A 27,764-nucleotide genomic window follows, 5' to 3' on the forward strand; every position below is an offset into this window, starting at 1 on the left:
GGATCTGCGCTTGCTGGTGCGGAAAAAAGAAGAACTGATGTCAGCGCGCGAGAGCGGCGTCTAGAATGCTTTGCCCGCTGTCTTAAAAACTGAAACCAATCTCCTTAGTTTCAGCAAGGGACTTAAAAGGTGGCTCTTTCAGTAATGATTTATGGTTGCTCTTTTTTTCTCTCTTTTAATCTGTCCCTTGGCGCCGGGAAACCTACTGGTGGTGCTAGCACCGCCCCTGACAGGAAACCCTTTGTCCAAGCTCTCCTCGCTGGAAGGACTCCCAGCAGCAGGAGGTCAGACTTGTGTCTGTGGTGGCAGCATCCATTTTGTGATGCTGAGGCTCGAGTTAACTTTAACCGGGGTTCACAGTTACATACATGTCGTGTCCCTCTAGAAGGGTGGAATTCTAACCCCGTCGCCAGAATTGGCGAGGGGTTAGTATTCCAATTCGTATGACACCTTACTCGACATGTTTTGATAAAGCGATACCAAAGATAGCAAATAACCCCGAGGATTATAATGCACTAAAGAGTATATGGTACGCGTTATCATGGAACAGCTATTAGTACTTGGTTCCGCAAGCTGCAGACGAGCTCAGCTCATACCAGAGCACCATCTCACATAATTCCAAGCACTCTGCCTTCAAGATTGTTAAGGCCTGCCATATGAGTGACTGATAGGAAAACGTGTGTCTATTTTAGGGTTAGATATAGGTATACTATATCTAAAGCAAAGGGTGATTACACCACTTTGCCCCAGCTGTCGTGCAGCCAGTCGTGTCAGATTTGGATGGCCAGCCAGGGGTGGCATAATACATGCTGCAGCCCCTGGTAGGCCCTGGGTACACCTATGCCCTGGGTACCTAAGGTACACTGTACAGGGACTGATAAGGTGACTCAGTATTCAATTGGTAAATGCACCAAAGGTACATGGAATCCATTTTACAGAGAGAGCAGTAGACCTGGGGTCCTGAATGGCAGGGTCCCAGGTCAACTAAGTCGAAAAACCAGCAAAACACCAGGCAAAAAGTTGGGGGTAACCACAGTCAGGTATCCACCTTCCTACACCACCCCAGACAGGATTTTGTGTATTAGGTAGGACAGGGCTGAAAGGAATGAGACATGCCTGGGGCACACAAGGTGTCCCTGTGCATACACCGGTCTAAACCAGTTCCTGGGGCACTCCAGCCCCAGAGCTGTCGCAAGACCGGACAAAGGAAAAGGGGTGTAACCACCCCCTTCCTGGTCCCACCCAGAGGAGGGACCTAGTCGTAGTGCAGCCCCCCTTTAGCCGGATAAAGGTAGGAGCTGGTCCCATTCGAAATTAGATTATCCTGATCAACTTTACAAGAAGAAACTCTGGACTTCGACGTTCTGCTCCACAGAAGACTGAAGAAATCTCCCTTGTGGGCAAGGAGTGTCCACCCTGCACAAGCAGGCACCATCAGCGTACAGCGGCTTCCCTTTGTAGTCTTCCTGCAAGGATCCAGACTTCAGAGCCCGAGGAGACTATGATTCCCAGACCACTCCGACCTCTACCTACATCTGTAGCACAGCTGAGACCCGTGGGCGCGACGAGACACGTGGGACCGGCCATCTTGGAAGAAGCAGCACTTCGCTCCAGCACGGCTTCAGAGGCATCCTCGTCCAGGTGCTTTGGGGACTGAAGCCCCGAGCAGCTCCTGCATCGAAGACCAGCCCTCCAGCATCCACGAGATCTGCGTGGGGCCCTTCTGCCTGTTTGCTGCTCGACGCGTTGTCTGGTCACTTGCCCGCTGGCTAGTGGCCTCCTAGACGACGAACTGCAAAATCATCACTGCTAGTCTGGTTGCTCCAGACTGGCCCTTGCTCCCTTCCAAAAGAGGAGCACCCCGGACCCTCCTGTTCCACTCCAGACGCCGTTTCCACTCATCGCGTGGGTTGCCTTTGCCAAGGCCTGTTGACTCCGAATCCGAAGAAGACACCGCCGACAGCGAGAGCCTGCGTGGGACAGCTCGTGCCTCCATCCTGGTCGTCGAAGACACCACCTGGTCCACGTGGCTGCAGAGACAAGCGTCCACCTTCACCTGATCACTACGACGACATCTGGTTCCACTCCTGGTTCCACTCCAGTCACTGGCTAGTGACTTTGAACATTGTCCCCTCTGCTTTCAGGTTCTTCTCTTCACTGATCCACCCTTGGATCACACCGGACATCTTCCTCCTGACCACCTGCAGCATCTTTTCCTCCAGGCTCCATAGACTTCAACGCCGGAACCCGACACGACTTGGCACCTATGCACCCGCAGCCTGTGGGTGAGGTAAGTAACACGAGCATTTCGGCGCTCAAGGGTAGCTTGACTCTCCTAGTGTCCAGTTCCACAGTCGTTTTAGTCCTATCTAGTCAGGGACGTCCGTACTCACCTTTTTCTTAAAACTGTACTGTCCATAGACGTTTGTACGCATCTCGCGTGTGAGTTCACACTCTGCACACGCGTTCCGTGGGCCTCCTAGTACTTACCTCAAGTTAGTATAGCGTGGTCCCAGCGATCCAACAGCCTCTGGACAGCTCCATTCCTTTGATTGACTTTCACATTCCACTTACTTAGTATATGGTTTATCGTGCCCCTAGGGCACCATTGTAAATCGTGCAACTTAAACGTATTTTTCCTAAGAGTTTGTCATGTGCTTAGCCCTCTGACCTCATAAAGAGTTCAGAGGTGTATGTTAGTTAATAAATACTTGTTTATTTTCATAACAACCTGTGTGGTGTCCTTTCACTTGGTATTCAAGGGATTATATGTGGTAAAACAGCTGGCTTCACATGCCAAAAGAGTTTAGCCTAAAGACTGCTTTTGTCCATGCTACCATTAGGATAGCTGGTCTATACGGTTGACTTACAACCAATCACCATAAGGGTTGTTTGGACTGATACAAGGTGATCACTAGAACTAGTGAGCATCATATCTCAGGCCAACTTCTCACACGTGGTATCAAGTCCACATTGGATGGAATACTGTGCTGCGTCCCCCCCCTCAGGAAGAGCCTGGGCGAGCTGTGTCTGGGCCTCCTCCGGACACTGGGGCACCACATCCGCCATCGTCTCCCACAGAGAGTGGGTGTAACACCCCAAAAGGCAGGCGGTGTTAAAGGACCGCAATCCTAAGCTGACTGAGGAGAACAGTTTTTTCCAAACTGATCAGGCCTTTTGGATTCCTGATCCAGGGGAGCGGTCGGGAATGCGGTCTGGGACGTGGAGGCCTGGATAACCAGACTCACGGGGTGGAGTCGATGGACAGAAAGCAGGGGTCGCCCGGCGGTGGAGTAGGGTCACGTTCGGATCTACAGGGGGCACTATGGAGGGCCTGGACAAAGTGCACATCAGAACGTCAGTGAGGGCCTCATTGAACGGCAGCATAGGCTCTGAAGAGCTTACTGGTTGTTGAAGCACCTCAGTGAGGAGGTTAGTCCTCACAGCCGGTGCAGGGAGCTCAAGTGCCAAGGCCTTGGCCGCCCTGCGCAACACCACAGCATAAGTAGCACCCTCCTCCGTAGCCACGGAAGGAGGATAGAGAGAAAACTAGTGTCAGGCGATGTGTCAAGAGCACTGGCATCCCCCAGCTCATCTGCCCAGTCCTGACGCACAAGTTACTACTTGTGTAACGATATATCTGTAAGATACATTAGTTAGTGATAGATTCCTTACCTTAGAATATCCCCAGGCGTCAGACTGGATCCGGAAATGTTTGCGTAGCAGTACCCTTGCGCGTCGGTAGGCGTCATCTGCGGCTCCGCGTCCGCCGTCGGCGCCGTGATGACGTCGGAGTACTTAGACGCCGCCTCTGCGCGCTGACGTCAGTTCTTAGACACACCTTTTCCGTACCAGAAACGCAGAGCTATGCTAAAAACCAACACTGGTGCCCTGAAACTAGGGCCCTGAAAGGGGATGACCTTAACCCTAGATATCGGTTCGCAGAACGTGGAGGATGGGTGAGTCGGTAAGGAATCTATCACTAACTAATATCTCTTACAGATATATCGTTACACAAGTAGTAACTTCTGCATCTGAAAGACACGTTAGTGATAGATTCCTTACCTTAGAATAGATACCCCAGCAATACCAACCAGGGTGGTGGGTCTGCGAACCAATAATCACACCAGAAAGTCCTGGAGGACGGAATGGCCAAAGAAGCCATCCCTCCGGACTTGGCTGTCCAGGCAATAGTGTCTTGCAAACGTGTGCAGCGAGGCCCACGTAGCCGCCTGGCAAATGTCCTGCAAGGGCACTCCTCAGCCCAAGGCAGTTGTAGTCGCTGTGGCCCGAGTGGAATGAGCCCTCAGCCCAACAGGGGGTTCCTTCTTAGCCAAAGAGTAACACGCCTGGATACACAAGATGATCCACCGCGAGATGGTCCGCTTGTGCACCGCTTTCCCCTTCTTAGCGCCCACTCAACCAACAAAGAGTTGGTCATCCACCTGGAACTGGCGTGTGCGATCCAGATAGAACGAGAGCGAGATGCGGAGGCGGAAAGAAGGTGGGCAAGGTGATAGATTGCCCGATGTGAAAGGCCGTGACTACCTTGGGTAGAAAAGAGGGCCTTGTCCTCAAAACAACCTTGTCCGGGTGGACCGAAAAAAAGGAGGTTTACAGGATAGAGCCTGGAGCTCACTCACTCTCCTGGCAGAGGTGATGGCAACCAGGAAGGCAGTCTTCAAAGTGAGAAGGCGAAGAGGACAGTTGTGAAGTGGCTCAAAGGGAACGCACATCAGAAAAGTAAGAACCAAGTTCAAGTCCCACTGAGGCATCACAAAGAGCACAGGAGGGAACGTATGCGTGATGCCTTTCAAGAATCAGTTAACAATAGGGGACTTGAACAAAGAAGGTTGATCAGGCAGCCTCAAAAAGGCTGAAAGAGCAGAAAGGTAGCCCTTGATAGTGCCCAGAGCAGAACCCTGCTGGGCAAGAGAAAGAAGAAAGAGAAGAACCTTAGAAAGGGGGGCAGAGAGAGGATCCACAGCCTTTGCTGTGCACCATGCCACAAATCTGTTCCACCTGCAGGCGTATACCGACTTTGTGGAGGGACGCCTGGCTGCCAGAATGATGTTACAGACTTTATTTATTTATTTAAACATTTGTAAAGCGCTACAATGGCCCTTGGGCATCTCGGCGCTGATATCTGCTAAAGTCAGCCCTAAAGGAGGATCTACTTATTGGTCAAATAACCATGTTTTGAGTTGTTTCCGAAAGGACCACAAAGAAGGACTGTTCTTTATGATTAGCGGCAAGGAGTTCCAGAGCTTGGGTGCGGAAACAAGAAATCTTCTGTCACCCCATGAGACCAGTCTGGTACGGGGTACTTCCAGCTGGAAGAGATCAGAAGACCGCAGGGACCTAGCGGGCCGGTAGGGGATGAGTTGTTGAGTCAGAAAGGCCGGTCCCTGGTTGTGCAGTGCCTTATAGACTTCAGGAGGTAAGTCTAATGGCCTCAACTGTCGCCGCTCAATCTCCAAGCATGGAGGTGGAGACTGGACAGGTTCGGGTGGAGGACCGTCCCCTGCTGCAGCGACAGAAGGTCCTCCTGAAGAGGCAGACGAACCGGGGGATCGACTGACATACTGAGTAGCTCGGGATACCAGTACCTTCGTGCAGAGTCCGGAGCCACAAGGATGACTTGTGCCCTGTCGTGCCTGATCTTCTTCAGCACTCTGGGCAGAAGTGGTCTAGGCGGAAAGGCGTACAACAGACTGCAACTCCACTTGCGACGAAAAGCGTCTCCGAGCGAGTGCCGCCTTGGAAATTCCAACGCGCAGAATTGATGACATTGCGCGTTCTCTTCGGTGGCGAATAGATCTAACCAAGGCTCTCCCCACTGCAGAAAGAGACCTTGCGCCACGTCCAAGTTGAGATGCCATTTGTGATCCATCATGCACCGGCGGCTGAGTTCGTCCGCCCTGGCGTTCAGAGAACCTGCCAGGTGTTGAACCACCAGGGTCACGCCCTGATGTTCCAGCCATTGCCAGAGGCGCAGAGCCTCCTGGCATAGGGTCCACGACCCCACTCTGCCCTGTTTGGTGCAGTACCACATGGCGGTGGTGTTGTCCGTGAACACCTGCACTGCACTCCCTCGGACAGAGGGGAGGAATGCCTTCAGTGCTAGACGAATCGCCCGCAGCTCCAAAAGGTCGATATGGAGCCGGGACTCCGTCGGAGACCAGAGGCCTCTGATCTCCGCCTCTCCCATGTGGCCTTCCCAGCCCTGGACGGACGCGTCAGTCACAACTACGTGCTCCGGTTGGGGAAGGGGGAGGATCTGCCACTGACCCAATCGCGGTCCGTGAGCCACCACTGCACCTGTCTCGCAGTGCCCTCCGAGATCAGGACATGGTCGGACAGGTTGCCCTGATGCTGGGCCCACTGAAACTTCAGGTCCCACTGCAGAGCCCGCATCAGCCATTGGGCATGATGCACCAGAAGGATGCAGGAAGCCATCAGCCCCAGAAACCGCAGCGTCAACCTGACCGAGACTCGGGATAAAGGCTGGAAGATTGGAATGAGAGCCTGTATATCCCGAACCCGCTGTTCAGGCGGATAAACCCGAAACTGCGCAGAGTCGAGAACCGCTCCGATGAAAAGGAGCTTCTGAGAGGGGCACAGGTGTGACTTCGGCACATTGATGGAGAACCCCAGCTGGTGGAAGAGGTCTGCCGTCGTCTGGAGGTGGCTGACGACTGTCTGGGGCGAGCCCGCCTTCAACAACCAGTCGTCGAGGTAGGAGAAGACTGAAACCCCTAACCTGCGCAGATGAGCTGCGACCACCGCCATCACTTTCGTGAACACCCATTGGGCGCTTGTAAGGCCGAAGGGGAGGACGGTAAACAAAGTGCTCGTGGCCTACCGTGAACTGCAGGTAACGCCGGTGAGCCGGCAGGACGAGGATGTGGAAATAAGCGTCCTGCAAGTCCAACGCTACCATCCAGTCTCCTGTATCCAGGACCTGAGCCAGAGTCAGCATCTTGAACTTCTCCTACCGAAGGAAGCCGTTGACGTTCCTTAGGTCCAAGATAGGGCGTAGGCGCCCTTTGCCCTTCTTGGGTACCAGAAGGTAGTGGGAGTAGCAACCACGTCCTACTTCTGGCCCAGGAACGCGCTTGAGGGCCCCCTTGGCCAAGAGGGCTGTAACTTCCTCCTGCAGAAGCCGCAAATGATCCCCCGATACGCGGTGGTGTTGCGGTGGTATGGCTTGAGGGGTCGTCTCGAAGGGGAGGTAGTAGCCCCTCCGGACGATCTGCAGGACCCACCTGTCCGAAGTGACAGTGCGCCAGTGAGAGTGGTGATGGCGAACCATGCCCCCCACTGGCGTCACATGGGCCGAGAAACAGGGACTAGGAAGGTTTAGAGGCAGATGCTGCGGGGGAAAGTGTTGGCTGGCCTCGCCGTTGTCCCCGACCGACTCCACGGCGATTTCCACGGCCGCCACCGCGCTGGTAGTTAGTCTGCGGGGTGTCGCTGGCAGCACGTGTGGGGGCGCCCCTTCCTTGGCCACGAAAGGCACCCGTTTGCTGGCGAGGTGCCGTGAGGCCCAAGGACTTGGCCGTAGCCCTGGAGTCCTTAAAGCGCTCAAGCGCATGGTCTGCCTTGTCGCCAAAAAGGCGACGGCCATCGAACGGCATGTCCATCAATGTGATCTGGACATCGGCCGAAAAGTTGGCAAACCTCAACCAGGCCGTCGTTGCCATCGCTCTACCTAGTGAGTCGGTGGTATCCAGCCCACACGGGATAGAATATTTGGCTGCATCTCGGCCCTCCACAAGGGCTTGGCCGAGTTTGGCCCGTACCTCCAACGGACACTCTGGCAGCACTTCCGCAACCGTCTCCCACAGAGAGTGGGTGTAGCGGCCCAAGAGGCATGCGGTGTTGGAAGACCGCAGTCCCAGACTAAGGGAGGAGAAGATCTTTTTTCCGTACTGCTCGTACCTCTTGGATTCCCTGTCCCGCGGAGCCGACGGGAATGCGGTCTGGGAATTGGATGCCTGGATGACCAGGCTCTCGGGGGTGGGGCGGGTGGACAGGAAACATGGGTCACCCGTGGCCGGACGGTGGCGTCTGGCCACGTTCCTATCTACAGGCGAACCCGTAGCGGGCCTGGACCAGGTGCCCAAAAGAACGTCGGTCAAGGTCTCATTAAAGGGCAGCAGAGGCTCGGCCGAGATTGACTGCGGTTTAAGGACCTCAGTGAGGAGGTTAGTCCTCACGGCCGCGACAGGGGGCTCAAGACCCAAGCCTTGGCAGCCCTCATCAACACAACACTATAGGTTGCCCCTTCCTCCGAAGCCACGGTAGGAGGAGAGACAAAACCAGTGTCTGGAGAGGTGTCCAGACCACTGGCCTCCCCAAGTTCCCTTGTCCAGTCCTCCTGAGACTGACACTCTCGGGTCAGAGGATCCTCAGGTCCCTCCCAATCCTCCTCATCACCCATCTCCTGATACTCAGGGTTTTCAATTAATGGGGCCGGTTCATTGAAGAAAAACTCCCCAAGCGCCGTCGGAACCGGAGCGAAGGAGGCATCGGGGACGGCGCCGCCGGAGGGGACACCTGACGGACTGACGCCAAGGGGGTCGTAAGGTCCACCGGCGACGATCCAGATCCCAAAGCGGTTCCAGTGAGGTCCTGCGGCGACGGGCCCGAAGGCGCCGGCGGCGTCGGAACCGTGGGGCCCTACGGTGCCGGGCCCGAAGGCGCCGGAGCCGAAGCACCCGACGGTACCTAGGGACCCCAGACGGATCCGCTGGGCCCGAAGGCGCCGCGGAGCCCGTCGGGGAAGAGAGGTTCCTCATGGCCATGAGGAAGCGCTCAATCTCCCTCGGCGTCGCGTCTTGCCCAGGGACCGGAGGGTGTGGAGAAGGCCGCGACGCCCGTGACTCTGGCGGAACCGCGTGCGTCGTGGGGGTGGGGGGTGGGGGGGGGAGGGGTCAAAAGAGCGATGACGCCTCTTCGACTTCTTGTGTTTCTTACCTGATGACGACTTCGACCCGGAGGAGTGGTGCCTACTCTCGGAGCTGTGGTGGCTCCGGGCCCGCGACCTGTCCCTCGACCTCCCGTGGGACCCGGACCTCTTGCGGTGCGGGGCCAACTGCCGGAGTTCGAGTCACCTGCGGTACCACTCCCGCCTGGCTTTCGAAGAGAGGGCCCGGCAGTCGGAGCAGGCCTTGTCATCGTGGTCGATGCCTAGACAAGTCAGACACAGGTGGTGAGGATCCGTGACCGACATCGTGCGGTCGCAATCCTCGCAGTGCTTGAATCCGGGCATCCCCACGGCACTGATCAGAGTCCAAAAAGTTAGTCAAAAAGTGACTAAGGGTTACTGCTTTTTCCGGGTCTGCGCTTGCTGGCGCGGAAAAAAGAAGAACTGACGTCAGCACGCGGAGGCGGCGTCTAAGTACTCCGACGACGTCATCACGGTGCCCACAACGCCGACAACGGACGCGGAGCCGCAGACGACGCCTACCGACGCGCAGGGGTAATGCTACGCAAAGATTTCCGGATCCAGTCTGACGCCTGGGGATATTCTAAGGTAAGGAATCTATCATTAAGGTGTCTCTTTCAGATTTAACTGTCACTGCTGTGACAGTGAGGTGTCCTGTCCTGATAAACAGGCAGAAATAACGGAGCCCGGTCATAGTTGAAGTGCTCACCCATTGACACCGGAGACGGCGCTGAGCGGTGCCGCTCCGACGCCGGCGCCAGGAGTGGCACTGTGGAGGTCGGCGCCAGCGGAGGAGTCGTAAGGTCAACTGGCGTCGACCAGGATCCAGGCATGGATCCTGAGGGGTCCTGCAGGGCCGGGACCGAAGTTGCCGAAGGCGTCGGGGCTGAAGCCGCCGGCACAGTAGGATCCCCAGTCGGGAAAACGGGGCCCGAATGTGCGCTAGTGAGCCTCGACGGCAGGAAGAGTCCTCGTGGCCACGAGGAAGTCTTGAATCTTGCCCGGAGTCGCATTAAGCCCAGGGACAGGTGGGTGTGGAGCTGGATGTGACTCCAGCGGCCCTCAGGCAGAGTCACGCGACCAACGAGGGGAGTCAAAAGAGCGATGTCGCCTCTTCGACTTCTTTTGCCATGCCTCGACTTACCTGAGTGTGAGGATTTGGAACCCGACGAGCGGTGATGGCTGCGGCTCCGTGACCAGTCCCTCGACTTGCTTCTCGACCCGGACCTCGAGCGCCGCGGAGCAGACTACCGGAGCTTGAGAAGCTTACAGGACCGCTCCCGTCTAGCTTTAGAAGTCAAGGCCTGACAGTCGGGGCACGACTTGTCGTTGTGGTCGGCCCCTAAACAGTAGAGACAATGGCGGTGAGGATCGGTTAACATCATCAGCCGGTGACAGGCGTCACACTGCTTGAAACCGGGCATCCCTACAGGCACCAGGAGTCAAAGTCGACTCGAAAAAAGATAAGGGTACGTGCTCTTCCCGGATCTGCGCTTGCTGGCGCGGAAAAAAGAAGCTGACGTCAGTGATCGAGGGCGGCGTCTAAGTACTCCGGCGACGTCCTCCCGGTGATCACGGCGACGGACGAGGAGCCAAAGATTACGCCTACCAACGCGCAGGGGTACTGCTGAAGAAAACTTTCCGGATCCAGTCTGAGGCCTGGGGATATTCTAAGGTAAGGAATCGAATAGTAACGTGTTTCTTTCAGATACAGCAGCACACGTCCGAACCAGATGGCAGAAAAAAAACAATCTAATGGAGCCAGTGGCCATCAGTATTGCAAGCAAGAGGAGGAATCACAATACCTCTTGACTCGAAAAGAAATGTTTTAAGAAAAACAACTTGCACACATCAGGGCCCAACACTAGATGGAAAGAGTATGCACAACATGTGTATCTACAGCAGCACATGCCTAGAACCCTTGTTCAACAATTGTATGACATGACATAAGCATGGGGAAAAATGTGATGTACCTTGCTCAAAACAAGCAGCATGAAATAGTCAAGACCCTAACAGTTTGTAACAAGCAGAACAATGAAATCTGCTTTCTAATTCCTGAGCATTCAATAATGTAATTTTCTCGCTATATCATATACATAACAAAAAAAAAAGCAAAATGGTCTACTTGGAGATAATACTTACTTTCCTGCCGAGCAGAACTTTGATGACATGCCGATTCAACGTTATAGGACATAGTTCATTTTGCAGCAAGCATAGTCCCAGAATCCTAAACACAGACCATGTTACAAACTTTGAGAACATTGGAAAATCAGGTATTAAAACTGTACATAAAAAGTCCAATTGTTTGACACAGGATGGCATTATGATTGTGAAGAGCACAATGAAAATCAAGCTCGACTTCCTCAAAGAACAATCTTTGAAACAAACTCATTCCACTTTACTGCCTACTGAGACTAGTTTAAAAACATAATAGCAGTACATTGTAGGAAGGTGGATACCTGACAATGGTTGCCCCCAACTTTTTGCCTGGTGTTTTGCTGGTTTTCCGACTTAGTTGACCTGGGACCCTGCTATTCAGGGCCCCAGGCCTACTGCTCTCTCTGTAAAATGGATTCCATGTACCTTAGGTACATATCTAATTGGTACTGGGCCACCTTATCAGACCCTGTAACTCAGGGCATAGGTGTACCCAGGGCCTACCAGGGGCTGCAGCATGTATTATGCCACCCCTGGCTGGCCATCTAAATCTGACACAACTGGCTGCACGACAGCTGGGGCAAGGTGGTGTAATCACCCTTTGCTTTAGATATAGTATACCTATATCTAACCCTTACATGGACACACAGATTCCTATCAGCCACTCCTATGGCAGGCCTTGACAATCCTGAAGACATATACAGCCCAATTCTTCATAATCAAAGATAATGTTTTATCGTTAATTGTCATGATTTCTTATGATGTGTTAAAGAAAGGTCACACTAAGAATCAATAGTTTTTTATTGTGTATATCTTGTATACAGATCTATATATATATTTATTCATTTTTTAATATCGGAATTAAAAATTATTTTTGATATCATTACAGTCCATTGCACTAATTTCTTGATCGATGTTTATGTAATGTGTTTTCTTAATAGCCAGTTTCTTGTGTTATAAGTCTGCCTGGGCATATACATTTACATAAAAATTGTTTTCCCTGACCCAGGAGTCATATCCTAACCAGGAGGTCCTTGATACCTACACAGTACTTGACAATCCTGAAGGCAGAGTTCTTGGAATCGTATGAGATGGTCCTCTGGCATGAGCTGAGCCCGTTTGCAGCTTGCGGAACCAAGTCCTAATAGCTGTTCCATGATAACGCATACCATATACTCTTAACAGCATTATAATCCTCGCGGTTTAATGCTATCTTTGGTATCGCTTTATCAAAACATGTCGAGTAAGGTGTCATACGAATTGGAATACTAACCCCTCGCCAATTCTGGCAACAGGGTTAGCATTCCACCCTTCTAGAGGGACACAACATGTATGTAACTGTGAACCCCGGTTAAAGTTAACTCAAGCCTCAGCATCACAAAATGGATGCTACCACCACAGACACAAGTCTGACCCCCTGCAGCTGGGAGTCCTTCCAGCGAGGGGAGCTTGGACAAAGGGTTTCCTGTCAGGGGCGGTGCTAGCACCATCCCAGACAGGGTTTTGTGTATCCTGGGTAGGCAGGGCTTTACAGGAAGGTGACTGCAAGTGGCACCCCGGTACTCACTACGCATCTGCCGGCTAGAACCAGTTCCAGGGGCACACCAGCCCCTGGCCTGGGGAAAGTCCGGCATGGGAGAGGGGTGTAACCACCCCCCTTCCTGGTCCCACCCCTAGGGCAGGACCTAGTCGCGTACCCACCCCTTTCTTTAGGATAAAGGCAGGAGCGGGGACCCTTCCAGATAAGATCATCTTTGAATCAAGAAACTACTTTCCACGAAAGGAACTCTCGACTCTTCTCAAGATTTCTCCCTTGTGACTAAGGAGTAGTCACCCTGCATCCGCAGGCACCATCTAAGAACACTGTGGTTTGCTGCACGTCCTTCCTCCGGAATCCGACTGACCAGCTCGACGAGACCCGGCTTCCCTGGCACCTCTGACCTCTACCTACCTCTACAGCTAAGCTGAGAACCGTAGGTGCCACGAGACTTCGAGGGACCGGCCATCATCAGAACTGCATGACTTCTATCCTGCACGACCGCCGAGGGATCCTCTGGTGAGTGCTTTGGGGTCCGAGAAGCCCCGACCCCGAGCAGCTCCAGCACCGAAGACCAGCCTCCCAGCATCCACGAGATCTGCGTAGGGCCCTTCTGCTTTTTGGCTGCTCACCGCGTTGTCTGGCTACTAGCCCGCTGGCTTGTGGCCTTCCCGACGACGACCGACGACATCACCACTGCTAGTCTGGTTGCTCCAGACTGGCCCTTGCTCCCTTCCAAAAGAGGAGCACCCCGGACCCTCCTGGTCCACTCCAGACGCCATTTTAGATCCACCGCGTGGGCTTGAATTTGCCAAGACTTGCTACCCCAATCCTGGGTCCAGCGACGTAGACAGCATCAACCATCGTGGGACAGCTCGCACCTCCATCCTGGTTGCCGACAACGCCTCCTGGTCCTTGAGACTGCAGAGCCCAGCGTCGCCCACTCACCTGGTCGAGGTGACTCCATCCGGTGCCATCCTGGTGCCCACCTGATCACTGGCTAGTGATTCAGGACTTGGTCCCCTCTGCTTACAGGTGTCTTCCATCTTCGATCCAGGCTTGGATCCACCGAACAATCTTCACTGGTCGCCTGCCAGCAACTCCTTCTTTCAGGCTCCTGGCTCGTCAACGAGGGTTTCCGACGACACTTGAACCCTATGCAGCCGCAGCCCCTGGGCTAGGTAACTTCGGCATTTCGGTGCCCCAGCATAGCCTCACTATCCAAGGGTCCAGAACCACTTTCCTTTTCAGCCTACCTTATCGGGTTCGCCCGAGAACACTAACTTTGCTTTTACTAGCCTCCATAGACTTTGTCCCGCATCCCGCGTGAGAGTGCACACTCTGCACCCGAGTCCCCTAGGCCTCCTACTAGTAATCTGAAGGTTCAGTAACGTAGTCCTAGCGATTCCAAAGCCTATTAGTCCAGTACTTGCCTGCTAGTAATTTCGCATTCCACTTCCATAGTATATGGTTTTCCGTGCCCCTCGGGCATTTGTGTAAATTGTGCAACTGAAAGTATTTTCGTAAGAGTTTTGTTGTGTGCTTAGTACCCTGTCCTCATAAAGAGTACAGGGCTGTTGTGATCTAAATAAATGCACTGTTTATTTTCATAACACTTGTGTGGTGTCCTTTCACTTGGTGTTCAAGGGGTATATGTGATGGTATAACAGCTGGCTTAACACGCCCTCTAGAGTTTAGCCCGAAGACTGCTCGTATCCATGCTACTAGGATAGCTGGTCTATAAGGTTGACTTACACCCAATCATCAATAAGGGTTGTTTGGACTGATACAGAGTGCTCACTAGAATAGTGAGCATTGTATATCAGGCCAACTTCTCACATACATGCAGTGTAATTTACTTACTGTAACAGCATTATCACAAAAGGACAAGAGAGAGAGCAAAGTCAACAAGCATTTGCAATGCAATAGGTCTCGCATTATTAAAGTTTGAGCTATTGGCATTGCTAATAATAATGCAACACCAATAGCTCAAACATTCAGTAATGCAAGACCTATTGCACAAGGACAGTGAACTCATTTCTAAGTGCTGTGATTATAATATCATACAAATATTTATAGTAATAACAATCTCACACCAATATTTACAGTAATGCAAAAGTTACTTACCTTCGGTAACGATATATCTGTAAGAAACAGCAGTTAGTGTTAGATTCCTTACCTTAGAATGTCCCCAGGCGTCAGACTGGATCCGGAAAGTTTTACGTAGCAGTACACCTGCGCGTCAGTAGGCGTCGTCTGTGGCTCCGCGTCCGTAGTCGGCGCCGGGATAATGTTGTCGGAGTACTTAGACGCCGCCCTCGCGCACTGACGTCAATTCTTATACACAGCTTTTCCGCGCCAGGAACGCAGAGCCATGATAAAAACCAACACTGGTTCCATGAAATAAGGCCTCAAAGGGAAGAACCTTAACCCTAGATATCGGTTCGCAGAACGGGGAGGATGGGTGGGACAGTAAGGAATCTAACACTAACTACTGTTTCTTACAGATATATCGTTACCAAAGGTAAGTAACTTGTGCATCTAAAAAAAACAGGTTAGAGTTAGATTCCTTACCTTAGAATAGATACCCCAGCAATACCAACACCGGTGGTGGGTCTGCAAACCAATGATTACACCAGAAAGTCCAGGAGGACAGAACGGCTGAAAAAGCCATCTCTCCGGACTTGGCTGTCCAGGCAGTAGTGTCTAGCGAACGTGTGCAGCGATGACCATGTAGCTGCCTGACAGATGTCCTGCAAGGGGACTCCTCGACCAAGGGCAGTAGTAGCCACCGTTGCCCGAGTGGAATGGGCCCTCAGCCCAACAGGAGGCTCCTTTTTAGCCAAAGAGTAGCATACCTTGATGCGCAACACAACCCACCGAGAGATGTTCCGTTTGTGCACCGCCCGTAAATGTAAATGTAAAGTATTTGTAGAGCGCACTGCTACCAAGCGGTTTCGTGGCGCTATTACTCATACCGCTGTGGAACCCTTCCTGGCTTTCCCTGTGAAGTGTCCACTCCTGGGCACCCCCAGGGTGAAGCCAGGCATCCTAGTGCTGTTGGGGCCGTTGTGGAGATTAAGCAAGCTATTGCCCAGAGTTGCAGCGTGGGACCCATGATTGGAATAGGCACTGAGGCGAGAATATCAGGTCTGAGGAATTTTTGAGCCCGAGACCCACCGAGGTGGGAATCGAACCCTGGTCCCGGGCCAGAGCTCTGCATCAAGGTCTGCCACTCTAACCATTGAGCCACACTTCTCCACTGTCCGTCCCTTCTTAGCACCCATGTAACCAACAAAGAGCTGGTCGTCTACCCGGAACTGGTTTGTGTGGTCCAGATAGAATGAGCGCGCACGTTTTGGGTCCCGACGGTGGAGCCTCTCTTCCTCTATCGAGGGATGCGGAGGCGGAAAGTAGGTGGGCAAGGTGATGGACTGCCCGATGTGGAAGGCTGTGGCTACATTGGGCAGGAAAGAGGGCCGCGTTCTCAAGCCAACTTTGTCCGGATGGACAGAAAGGAAAGGAGGTTTGGAGGAAAGAGCCTGGAGCTCACTCCCTCTCCTGGCAGAGGTGATGGCAACCAGGAAGGCAGTCTTAAGAGTAAGGAGACGAAGAGGACAATTATGAAGTGGTTCGAAGGGAGCGCACATCAGATAAGTCAGAACAAGGTTCAAGTCCCACTGAGGCATCACGAAAGGAACAGGAGGGTGTGAGAAGGTGGCCTGATATGCAGTGCTCACTATTCTAGTGAACACTATGTATCAGTCCAGCAACCCTTATTGATGATTGGTTGTAAGTCAACCTTATAGACCAGCTATCCTAGTAGCGTGGATACGAGCAGTCTAAGGCTAAAGACTCGAGAGGGCGTGTTAAGCCAGCTGTTATACCACACATATACCCCTTGAACACCAAGTGAAAGGACACCACACAAGTGTTATGAAAATAAACAAGATATTTATTAAGAATCACAACAGCCCTGTACTCTTTATGAGGACAGGGTACTAAGCACAAAACAAAACTCTTACGAAAATACTTAAGTTAGCACAGTATATACAAATGCCCGAGGGGCACGGAAAACCATATACTCTGAAAGTGGAATGCGAAATTACTAGCAGGTAAGTACAGTACTAATAGGCTTTGGAATCGCTAGGTCTTGACTATAGAATCTTCAGATTACTTCTAGGAGGCCTAGGGGACACGGGTGCAGAGTGTGCACTCTCACGTGTGATGCGGGACAAAGTCTATGGTAGCTAGATTTCACAGAGTTAGTGTTCTCGGGCGAACCCGACCTGGTAGGAGGAAAACGAAAGTGGATTCTGACCCTTGGATAGTGAGGCTATGCTGGGGCACCGAAATGCCGAAGTTACCTAGCCCAGGGGCTGCAGCAGCATAGGTCTCAAAAGACGTCGGGAATCCTCGTAGACGGACCAGGAGCCTGGAAGAAAGGAGTTGCTGGCAGGCGACCAGTGAAGAAAGTTCGATGGATCCAAGCCTGGATCGAAGGAAGATGACACCTGAAAGCGGAGGGGACCAAGTTCGAGACTACTAGCCAGTAGTCAGGTGGCACCAGGAGGGCACCGGATGGTAGTCACCTCGACTAGGTGAGTGGGTGACGCTGTGCTCTGCAGATCTCACAGACCAGGAGGCGTTGTCGGCGACCAGGATGGAGGAGCGAGCTGTCCCATGAAGATTGAAGCTGTCGGCGCCGCTGGACCCAGGATTGGGCAACAAAGCCTTGGCAAATTCAAGCCCACGCGGTGGACTCAAAATGGCGTCTGGAGTGGACCAGGAGGGTCCGGGATGCTTCTCTTGAAGAAGGAAGCAAGGGCCAGTCTGGAGCAACCAGACCAGCAGCAGTGATGTCGTCGGGCGTCGTGAAGAAGGCCACAAGCCAGCCGGCTAGTAGCCACACAGCGCGGTGAGCAGGTAAAAGCAGAAGGGCCCCACGCAGATCGTGGAGATGCTGGAGGGCTGATCTTCGGTGCTGGAGCTGCTCAGGGTTGGGGCTTCTCGGACCCCAAAGCACTCACCAGTGGAGCACACGGTGGGCTTGTTGCAAAGAAGTCGTGCAGTCTTGGCGATCGTCGGTCCCTCAAGGTCTCGTCGCACTCACAGTTCTCAGCTTGGCTGTAGAGGTGAGTAGAGGTCAGAGGTGCCAGGGAAGCCGGGTCTCGTCGAGCTGGGCAGTCGGAATCCGGAGGAAGGACTTGCAGCAGACCGCAGTGTTCTTAGGATGGTGCCTGCGGATGCAGGGTGACTACTCCTTAGCCACAAGGGAGAATCTTGAAGAAGGAAATCTTGATGTCCTTTCGCAGAAAGTCGTGTCTTGATTCCAAAGATGTTCCAATTTTAACAGGGGGCCCGCTCCTATCTTTATACAAAAAAAAGGGGCTGGCCCGGTGACTAGGTCCTGCCTATGGGTGGGACTAGGAGGGGGGTGGTTACACCCCTCTCCCATGCCGGACTTTCCCCAGGCCAGGGGCTGGTGTGCCCCTGGAACTGGTTCTGACCGGCCTATGCGTAGTGAGCACCGGGGTGCCACTCAGCAGTCACCTTCCTGTAAAGCCCTGCCTACCCAGGATACAAAAAACCCTGTCTGGGACGGTGCTAGCACCGCCCTCGACAGGAAACCCTTTGTCCAGGCTCCCCTCGCTGGAAGGACTCCCAGCTGCAGGGGGTCAGACTCGTGTCTGTGGTGGCAGCATCCATTTTGTGGAGCTGAGGCTTCGTTTAACTTTAACCGGGGTTCACAGTTACATACATGTCGTGTCCCTCTAGAAGGGTGGAATGCTAACCCCGTCGCCAGAATTGGCGAGGGGTTAGTATTCCAATTCGTATGACACCTTACTCGACATGTTTTGATAAAGCAATACCAAAGATAGCATTTAACCGCGAGGATTATAATGCACTTAAGAGTATATGGTATGCGATATCATGGAACAGCTATTAGGACTTGATTCCGCAAGCTGCAGACAGGCTCAGCTCATGCCAGAGCACCATCTCACACGATTCCAAGCACTCTGCCTTCAGGATTGTTAAGGCCTGCCATAGGAGTGACTTATAGGAATCTGTGTGTCCATTTTTAGGGTTAGATATAGGTATACTATATCTACATCAAAGGGTGATTACACGACTTTGCCCCAGCTGTCATGCAGCCAGTTGTGTCAAATTTAGGAGGCCAGCCAGGGGTGGCATAATACATGCTGCAGCCCCTGGCAGCCCTGGGTACACCCATGCCCTGAGTTACAGGGTCTGCTAGGGTGGCCCAGTACCATTTGGAAATGCACCTAGGGTACATGGAATCCATTTCACAGAGAGAGCAGTAGGCCTGGGGTCCTGATTGGCAGGGCCCCAGGTCGACTATGTCAAAAACCAGCTAAAACACAGGGCAAAAAGTTGGGGGCAACCATAGTCAGAAGGTACCTTCCTACAGTAAGGTCAACTGGCGTCGACCGGGATCCAGGCCTGGATCACCCGGAGCCCTGCGGCATCGGGACCGAAGCCGCCGGCCCGCTAGGGCTGAAGTCGGGACTGCGGGGCCCGAAGACGCACCGGTAGGCCTCGATGGAGGGAAGTGAGTCCTCATGGTCATGAGGAAGTCACGTATCTCCTCCGGCGTCGCATGCAACCCAGGGACCTGAGGGTATGGGACTGGATGCGATGCCCGCGGCTCCATCGGAAAAAAGGCGGGTGGTGTCACCCAGACCCACAGCCGAGTCGAGCGACCGGCAAGGGAAGTCAGAAGAGCGATGTCGTCTTTTCGACTTCTTGTTTCTCAACTTACCGGAGGACTTCGAGCCCGACGAGTGTTGATGGCTCGACACACGTCGATGGCTGCGGCTATGCGACCGGTCCCTCAACTGGGCACTGTAGGAGAGTAGGGTCTGCAATCCTATGATCACCCAGATTTTTTGCTTTTGTTTCACTGGTTTACGACTTTCTCTGGCTGTGGGCCTGCCAATCAGACCCACAGCCTGGCTGTTCTCTTTCTAAATTACCTCATGTACCCTAGGTGCATCTACCAATTGGTACTGGGCCACCTTATCAGACCCTGTAACTCAGGGCATAGGTGTACCCAGGGCTGCCAGGGGCTGCAGCACGTATTGTGCCACCCCTGGCTGGCCTCCTAAATTTGACACAACTGGCTGCATGACAGCTGGGGCAAAGTCGTGTAATCACCCTTTGCTGTAGGTGTAGTATACCTATACCTAACCCTAAAATGGACACACAGATTCCTATCAGTCACTCCTATGGCAGGCCTTGACAATCCTGAAGGCAGAGTGCTTGGAATCGTGTGAGATGGTGCTCTGGCATGAGCTGAGCCTGTCTGCAGCTTGCGGAATCAAGTCCTAATAGCTGTTCCATGATATCGCATACCATATACTCTTAAGTGCATTATAATCCTCGCGGTTAAATGCTATCTTTGGTATTGCTTTATCAAAACATGTCGAGTAAGGTGTCATACGAATTGGAATACTAACCCCTCGCCAATTCTGGCGACGGGGTTAGCATTCCACCCTTCTAGAGGGACACGACATGTATGTAACTGTGAACCCCGGTTAAAGTTAACTGAAGCCTCAGCTCCACAAAATGGATGCTGCCACCACAGACACGAGTCTGACCCCCTGCAGCTGGGAGTCCTTCCAGTGAGGGGAGCCTGGACAAAGGGTTTCCTGTCAGGGGCGGTGCTAGCACCGTCCCAGACATGGTTTTGTGTATCCTGGGTAGGCAGGGCTTTACAGGAAGGTGACTGCTGAGTGGCACCCCGGTGCTCACTACGCATAGGCCGGTCTGAACCAGTTCCAGGGGCACACCAGCCCCTGGCCTGGGGAAGTCCAGCATGGCTGAGGGGTGTAACCACCCCCCACCTAGTCCCACCCATAGGCAGGACCTAGTCACCGGGTCAGCCCCCTTTTTTAGTATAAAGATGGGAGCGGGCCCCCTGTTAAAATTAGATCATCTTTGGAATCAAGATACCACTTTCTTCGAAAGGACTTCACGATTTCTTCTTCAAGATTCTCCCTTGTGGCTAAGGAGTAGTCACCCTGCATCCGCAGGCACCATCCTAAAGAACACTGCGGTCTGCTGCAAGTCCTTCATCACGAATCCGACGACCCAGCTCGACGAGACCCGGCTTCCCTGGCACCTCTGACCTCTACTCACCTCTACAGCCCAGCTGAGAACCGTGAGTGCGACGAGACCTCAAGGGACCGACGATCGCCAAGACTGCACGACATCTTTACTGCAAGCCCACCGTGTCCTCCACTGGTGAGTGCTTTGGGGTCCGAGAAGCCCCGACCCTGCGCAGCTCCAGCACCCAAACTCTATGACCTCAGGAGCCAGATCGCTAGGTTCAATTGTTTGGATCTGGGTGCATTATTTCTCCATGGTTCTGTGTAAGGTGCATGGGTAATAATCTTAGCTTTTGATTTGGCACCTGTGAGAGTTGTAGTAGCGTGGTGAACCACGGCTGTCTTGCCCACGTGGGTGCTACTAGTATCATTGTCATCGAGTGCTGTTGCAGCTTCCGAACCACTAATGGAATTAGTGGGAGAGGGGGAAAAGCGTAAGCAAATTTGTTGGACCAATTTATCCCTAGTGCATTGCCCTGGGACCGGTGGTGTGGGTACCTGGATGCGAAGTTTTGGCATTTTGCGTTCTGATGATTGGCAAACAGATCTATCTCTGGTTGTCCCCATCTTTGGAAGAATGGCTGCAGTATTTGGTTGTGCAGCTCCCATTCGTGTACTTGTTCTGACTCTCTGCTTAGGACGTCTGCTATCTGATTTTGAACTCCTGGTAGGTGTTCTGCTAACAGATAGATCTTTTGAGGAATGGCCCATCTCCAAACGTCCTGTGCTAGTCTGGATAGTTGGAGAGAGTGTGCCCCCCCCCTGTTTTTGAATATAATACATTGCAGTCATGTTGTCTGTTCTGATCAGGACTGCCTTGTTTGTTATTTGCATTTGGAAAGCTTTTAGTGCTAGAAATACTGCTAGTAGTTCCAAGTAGTTGATGTGCAGTTTCTTTTGCTGAACACTCCATTTCCCCTGCACTGTGTATTTGTCCATGTGCGCTCCCCATCCAGAGAGCGATGCATCCGCTGTCAGTATCGCTTTTGGAATCGGTTCTAGGAACGACCGTCCTTTGGAAATGTTTGTTGTGTTCTACCACTTCAGAGAGCGATGCGTACGGTCGTCTACCAACATCAGATCTGTAATCTGACCTTGAGCCTGATTCCACTGTGTCGCTAGACACTCCTGTAGTGGACGCATTTGTAGTCTGGCATGTGGTATTAGTAGTATGCAGGAGGACATCAAGCCTAACAGCTGCATAAACACTCGTGCTGGTAGTGAGTGTTGTGGTTGAAATCTTTGTATTAACTTGACCATTGTCTGTATCCTGATTGGATTGGGGTATACTTTGGCTCTTTCTGTGTCTATAGTAGCCCCCAGGTATTGTTGAATTTTGTTTGGTTGTAGGTGGAATTTTTTGTAGTTCACCGTAAACCCTTGGTGGTGCAGCAATTGAATGGTCTTCTGTGTGTTGTGAATGCATTCTTCTTGTGACTTTATTAACCAATCGTCCAAGTAAGGGAAGACATGTATTTGTTGTCTTCTTAGGTGTGCTGCCACCACAGCTAGGCATTTTGTCAACACTCTTGGTGCTGTTGTGACACCGAACGGAAGGACTTTGAATCGATAATGTTGTCCTTCCACTACAAACCTTAGGTATTTTCTGTGGGCTTTGTGAATTGGGATGTGAAAGTAAGCGTCTTTTAGATCCAGTGTAGAAAGAAAGTCCCCTTTCTTCAGTAAAGGAAGTACTTGTTGGAGCGTGACCATGTGGAAATGTTCCGAATTTATGTATGCATTGAGAGGTCTGAGGTCCAAGATTGGTCTTAGGGACCCGTCTTTTTTGGGGATTAGGAAGTATAGAGAGTATACTCCTGTCCCTTGTTGATGTTTTGGAACCTTCTCTAAGGCATGCTTTTGTAGTAGTGATAGTACTTCTTCCTTTAACAATGTCAGATGGTCTTGACTCATTGGACGCTGTTTGGGGGGGGGGGATGTTTGGTGGGGTAGCAGTGAGTTCTAGGCAATAACCATGTTGGATAATTTGTCTCACCCACTTGTCTGATGTGATGTTTTCCCAGACAGGTAGGAACTGTGCTAGACGTCCCCCGACCGGTGTTATGTGGTCTGGGGGAAGTTGTATTAAGTCACTGTTTTGGGGCTGGGGAGTTGCGGTTGTTATTATTTCCGCGACCTCTACCCTTGTTGTTACCCCTGTAACTACCTCTTGAATTACCTCTGGGTGACGTTGGCGTAAAAGAGGTGGATTGCTGACTTGTTCCTGTACTTTTTGAGCCCCCTCTATAGGTGGATCTACGAAAGGAACCCCTTTGTGTTGGCTGGGTTAATGCTCCCATTGACTTAGCCGTTTCTGTATCCTTTTTCATCTTTTCTAAAGTCTCATCTGTGCTTGAGCCGAAAAGTGTCTTCTGATCAAAGGGTTGGTTCAATAAAGATGTTTGTACTTCTTGTTTGAACCCTGAGACTCTAAGCCATGCATGTCTCCTTAACATGACACTGGTGTTGATGGATCTTGCTGCAGTGTCTGCCGCGTCTAGGGCGCACTTAATGGAAGTGTTAGTTATTATCTTTCCTTCCTGTATTAGTTGATCTGCTCTCTTCTGATGTTCTTTGGGGAGATGTGTGATGAGTTTTTCTAACTCATCATAATGTGCCCTGTCATAACGTGCAAGTAGCGCTTGTGTATTGGCTATACGCCAGCTATCTGCCGCTTGTGATGCTACTCTTTTGCCTGATGCATCTATTAATTTTGACTCCTTATCAGGTTGAGGGGCCTCTCCTGTAGATAATGAGTTCGCTCTTTTGCGAGCGTTTGAAACTACAAGCGAGTCCTGCCCTTTGATAAATATTGGGTCCTTTGGAGCTGCCTTATATTTTTTATCAATTCTTGGGTTTAACACCCTAGCCCTAACTGGGTCTTTGAATATGTCTGCTGTGTGACTGAGAAGACCCTTCAGCATAGGTAGAGTACCTGATGTTCTTTGTGCAGTAGGTAGTGTCTCTAATAGGAAATACTCTACCTGAGGTTCTGTATGTAGATCTACCTTGTGATATTTTGCTGCCCTATTAAGGTGGAGTGGTGTGGCTCACTGGTTAGAGGTGGCAGACCCGGAAGCAGAGAACGGCCCGGGACCAGGGTTCAATTCCCGACGCGGCAGGGTCGTGGACCAGGGTCAGCGGACTCGATAATTCTCGCCTCTGTGCCTACTCTAACCAGGGATCACACTCGGCAACTCTGGGCATTAGCTTGCCTCATCTCTACAACGGCCCCCCACATTCGCCGGGGATGCCTGGTTTCACCTTGGAGATACCCGGTAGGGACCATCTCACAGGGATAGCCAGGATGGGTTCCCCAGCGGTCTACAGCGCCACGACGCCTCAGGGCAGCAGTGCGCTTTACAAGACCACATACATTACACATTACATTACATTACATTAATGAGCTGTACAAACCCCGTGTTATCATCAGGTGGTGAAGGCTTTGAGGGATATAACTCTGGGTCGTTGTCATCATCTGACCCTGCGTCATAATGCTCCCATGGGTCATCCTCATCTGGGATAGTGTCATCATCCCCATGAGGTTCTCCCTCCCCTGTATCACTGTCTACATCTGACTGAGGTGTAGATGGTCTTGGTGTAGAAGGTGGAGGAATATTTGGCATAGTGTGAGGAATAGGAGAAGAGGGTGTGACTCTAGGTCGAGGAGAAGTAGGAGGAGTTGTATTTGTCTCCAGTGTTCTCTTTTTAGAAGGAAGAGGTTTGTCTTCTTGCTGTTCATTCTTCCTCTTCTTCGTCACTACTTTGCCAGTTTGTGGATCGATAAACAAAATCTTTTGTTTCGGATCCGTTTGCTGCTCCTGTGTCGGTACCGAAGCTTTGGGTTCCGAAAGGGGCCTTTGCTTTCGATCGTCAATGTTCGGTTTTTTGGCACCGAGGATTTCCTCGATTCCGATTTTTTCGGTGTCGAGTGAGTCTTCGACGTCGAAGCATGTTTCGGTTTCGACATGGAATGTTTCGATGCCGAGCTTTCCCTTGCATGAAGCTTCGGCGTCTAAGTCGATGTCGACCGCTTCTCGGATCCGACATGGTGGAAGACCAAGAGTTTCGGTTTCAGTTTCGGTTTCGTTGCCGGGCCCGAAGGCAGGGCGTCGGAAACTTTCTTCTGCGGTTTGACCGGGCTCGAAGGCGGGGTCGTTACCACACGGGGTCGGTTTTTTGGTAAGGGGGCGTCGTCACTCACGGTTTGTTGCACATCGAGTTCCTCGACATCCGACTCGTCCCCTTCCGACCCGACTGATCTTCATGATCCTCTTCTTCATCGAGGTGCTGGTCTTCGAACAGCTCCGGGATCGCCTCCGACTGCATTCTGGAAATCTCGTGTCTTCGAGCTCGACGGTTTCTAATCGTCGACTTGGAGGAGAATGCTGCGCAGGCTTTGCAGTCCCTGGATTCGTGTTCAGGCGATAGGCAGAGGTTGCACACCTCGTGTAGGTCCTTGTGTGGGAACTTAGCACCACACGTTGGACATTTCTTAAATGGAGTCCTTTCCATGGACTCCGGGCTTGACCACGGCGAGAAAGGCCTCCTGTTCGTCGACGTAGATCAAAGTTTTTCTTCGATGTTGGAGTCGAAACGCGTTGGAATGGAAATGAAATCGCGTTCCATAACAATACCGTCGAATTGGAAAGGGAATACGCACCGAAAAGTCACTTCTTTCCGAAGTCGATCTGGAGCGCTTAAAAAACTATCTAAGGATGGAGCCCATGCGCACTAGCAACCAAAGGAGGAGTCACCAAGATACAAAAGACTCTCCAAGAGAAAAACAAGTGCAATCATCCGAGCCCAACACCAGATGGCGATCTAGTAATAATGTACCATCTGCAGCCCATATGCCTCGAACACTACTTTCTACGAAAGGAACTCTCGACTTTTTCTAAAGATTTCTCCCTTGTGACTAAGGAGTAGTCACCCTGCATCAGCAGGCACCAACTAAGTATCTTGCGGTTTGCTGCCAGTCCTTCCTCCGGAACCAGACCGACCGGCACGACGAGACCCGGACTCCCTGCCTTCTCTGACCTCTACCTGCCTCTACAGCACAGCTGAGAACCGTGGGTGCGACGAGACCAGTGGACCCGGCGACCATCAGAACCAGCACAACACTGACCCAGCACGACCGTCGAGGGACCCTCGAGTGGGTGCATTAGGGTGAGAGAAGCCCCAAGCAGCACGAGCACCGAAGACCAGCCCCCCAGCATCCACCAGATCTGCGTGGGGCCCTTTTGCTTCTGTGTCGCTTGCCACGTTGTCCGGTCACTTGCCCGTTGGCTAGTAACCCTCCAGACGACGTCCTACGTTTGTTTCACCGCTGGTCTAGCTCCTCTAGACTGGCCCAGTCTCCTCCTGAAGGGGACCTTCCTCGGACCCTCCTGGTCCACTCCAGACGCCATTTTGTGTCGCCACGTGGGCTTGCCGTAGTCTAGGCTTGTTGTCTCCTTCACCGGATCCAGCATCGCCAGCAGCGGACATCCGACGTGGGACAGCTCGCAGACCTCCAGCCTGGTCGACATCAGCGCCCTGGTCCGTGCAGCAGCAGAATCCAGTGTCACCTCTTCGCCTGGCTGAGTGACCTTGTCCGGTGCCATCCTGGTGCCCACCTAATCACTGGCTAGTGATTCAGAACTCGGTCCCCTCTGCTTACAGGTACTCTTCTTCACTGATCCAGTCCTCGGATCAGCCCGGAACATCTTCACTGGTCGCCTGCCAGCAACTTCCAATTCAGGCTCCTGGTTCGTCAACGAGGATTCCCGACGACACTTGAACCCTATGCAGCCGCAGCCCCTGGGCTAGGTAAACCAAGTACCACGGTGCTCCAGCGTAGATCCACTCTCTAAGTGTCTAGATCCACTTTCGTTTTGGACCTACCTAGTCGGGTTCGCCCGAGAACACTAATTTTGCATTTGCTAGCATCCATAGACTTTGTCCCGCATTGCGCGTGAGAGTTCCCACTCTGCACACGTCGCCCCTAGGCCTCCTGCTTCTAATCTAAGGGTTCAGCATTGTAGGCCTATCGATTCTAAAGTCTTTGAGAACTGTTACTTACCTGCTAGTGATTCGCATTCCACTTCCATAGTATATGGTTTTTCGTGCTCCTCGGGCATTTGTGTAAATTGTGCGACTTTCAGTATTTCTTTAAGAGTTTTGTATTGTGCTTAGCACCCTGTCCTCAAAGAGTCCAGGGTTGTTGTGTTAGAAGAACAAGTTACTTACCTTCGGTAACGATATATCTGTAAGAAAAATTAGTTAGTGTTAGATTCCTTACCTTAGAATATCCCCAGGCGTCAGTCTGGATCCGGAAACTTTTGCGTAGCAGTACCCCTGCGCGTCGGTAGGCGTCGTCTGCAGGCGTCCCCTGCGGCTCCGCGTCCGTCGTCGGCGTCGTGTGCCGTGATGACGTCGCTGGAGTATATAGACGCCGCCTCCGCGCGCTGACGTCAGTTCTTTGTACACAGCTTTTCCGCACCAGAACACGCAGAGCCGTGTGAGAACCAACACTGGTGCCATTTTGAAACTAGGGCCCTAAAAGGGATGTCCTTAACCCTAGGTATCAGTTCGCAGAACGGGGAGGATGGGTGGGTTCGGTAAGGAATCTAACACTAACTAATGTTTCTTACAGATATATCGTTACCGAAGGTAAGTAACTTGTTCATCTGAAAGAAACACGTTAGTGTTAGATTCCTTACCTTAGAATAGATACCCCAGCAATACCAACCCCGGTGGTGGGTCTGCGAACCAATACATTCCTACACCAGAAAGTCCTGGTGGACAGAACGGCCAAAGAAGCCATCCCTCCGGACTTGACTGTCCAGGCAGTAGTGCCTCGCAAAGGTGTGCAGCGAGGCCCACGTAGCTGCCTGGCAAATGTCCTGCAAGGGGACTCCCCGGCCCAGGGCAGTAGAAGCCGCCGTGGCCCGAGTGGAATGGGCCCTCAGCCCAACAGGAGGCTCCTTCCGAGCCAAAGAGT

The 27,764-nt window shown here is 52.3% G+C and overlaps 1 protein-coding gene across 18 annotated transcripts in view; it reads right to left on the reverse strand.

The window, feature by feature from the left end:
* UBR5 (ubiquitin protein ligase E3 component n-recognin 5) overlaps positions 1 to 27,764 on the reverse strand; it is a 2,064,863-nt gene that overhangs the window by 168,431 nt on the left and 1,868,668 nt on the right. For all 18 annotated transcript variants that reach the window (XM_086966085.1, XM_086966077.1, XM_086966080.1 and 15 more), the window contains one exon: positions 11,096 to 11,180. In XM_086966085.1, the coding sequence (XP_086822211.1) occupies positions 11,096 to 11,180 (85 nt within the window). The remainder of the gene's footprint in view (positions 1 to 11,095; positions 11,181 to 27,764) is intronic.

This window comes from Lissotriton vulgaris, chromosome 4_1 (assembly GCF_964263255.1).
Source record: "Lissotriton vulgaris chromosome 4_1, aLisVul1.2, whole genome shotgun sequence".
In the NCBI taxonomy this organism is placed as follows: domain Eukaryota; kingdom Metazoa; phylum Chordata; class Amphibia; order Caudata; family Salamandridae; genus Lissotriton; species Lissotriton vulgaris.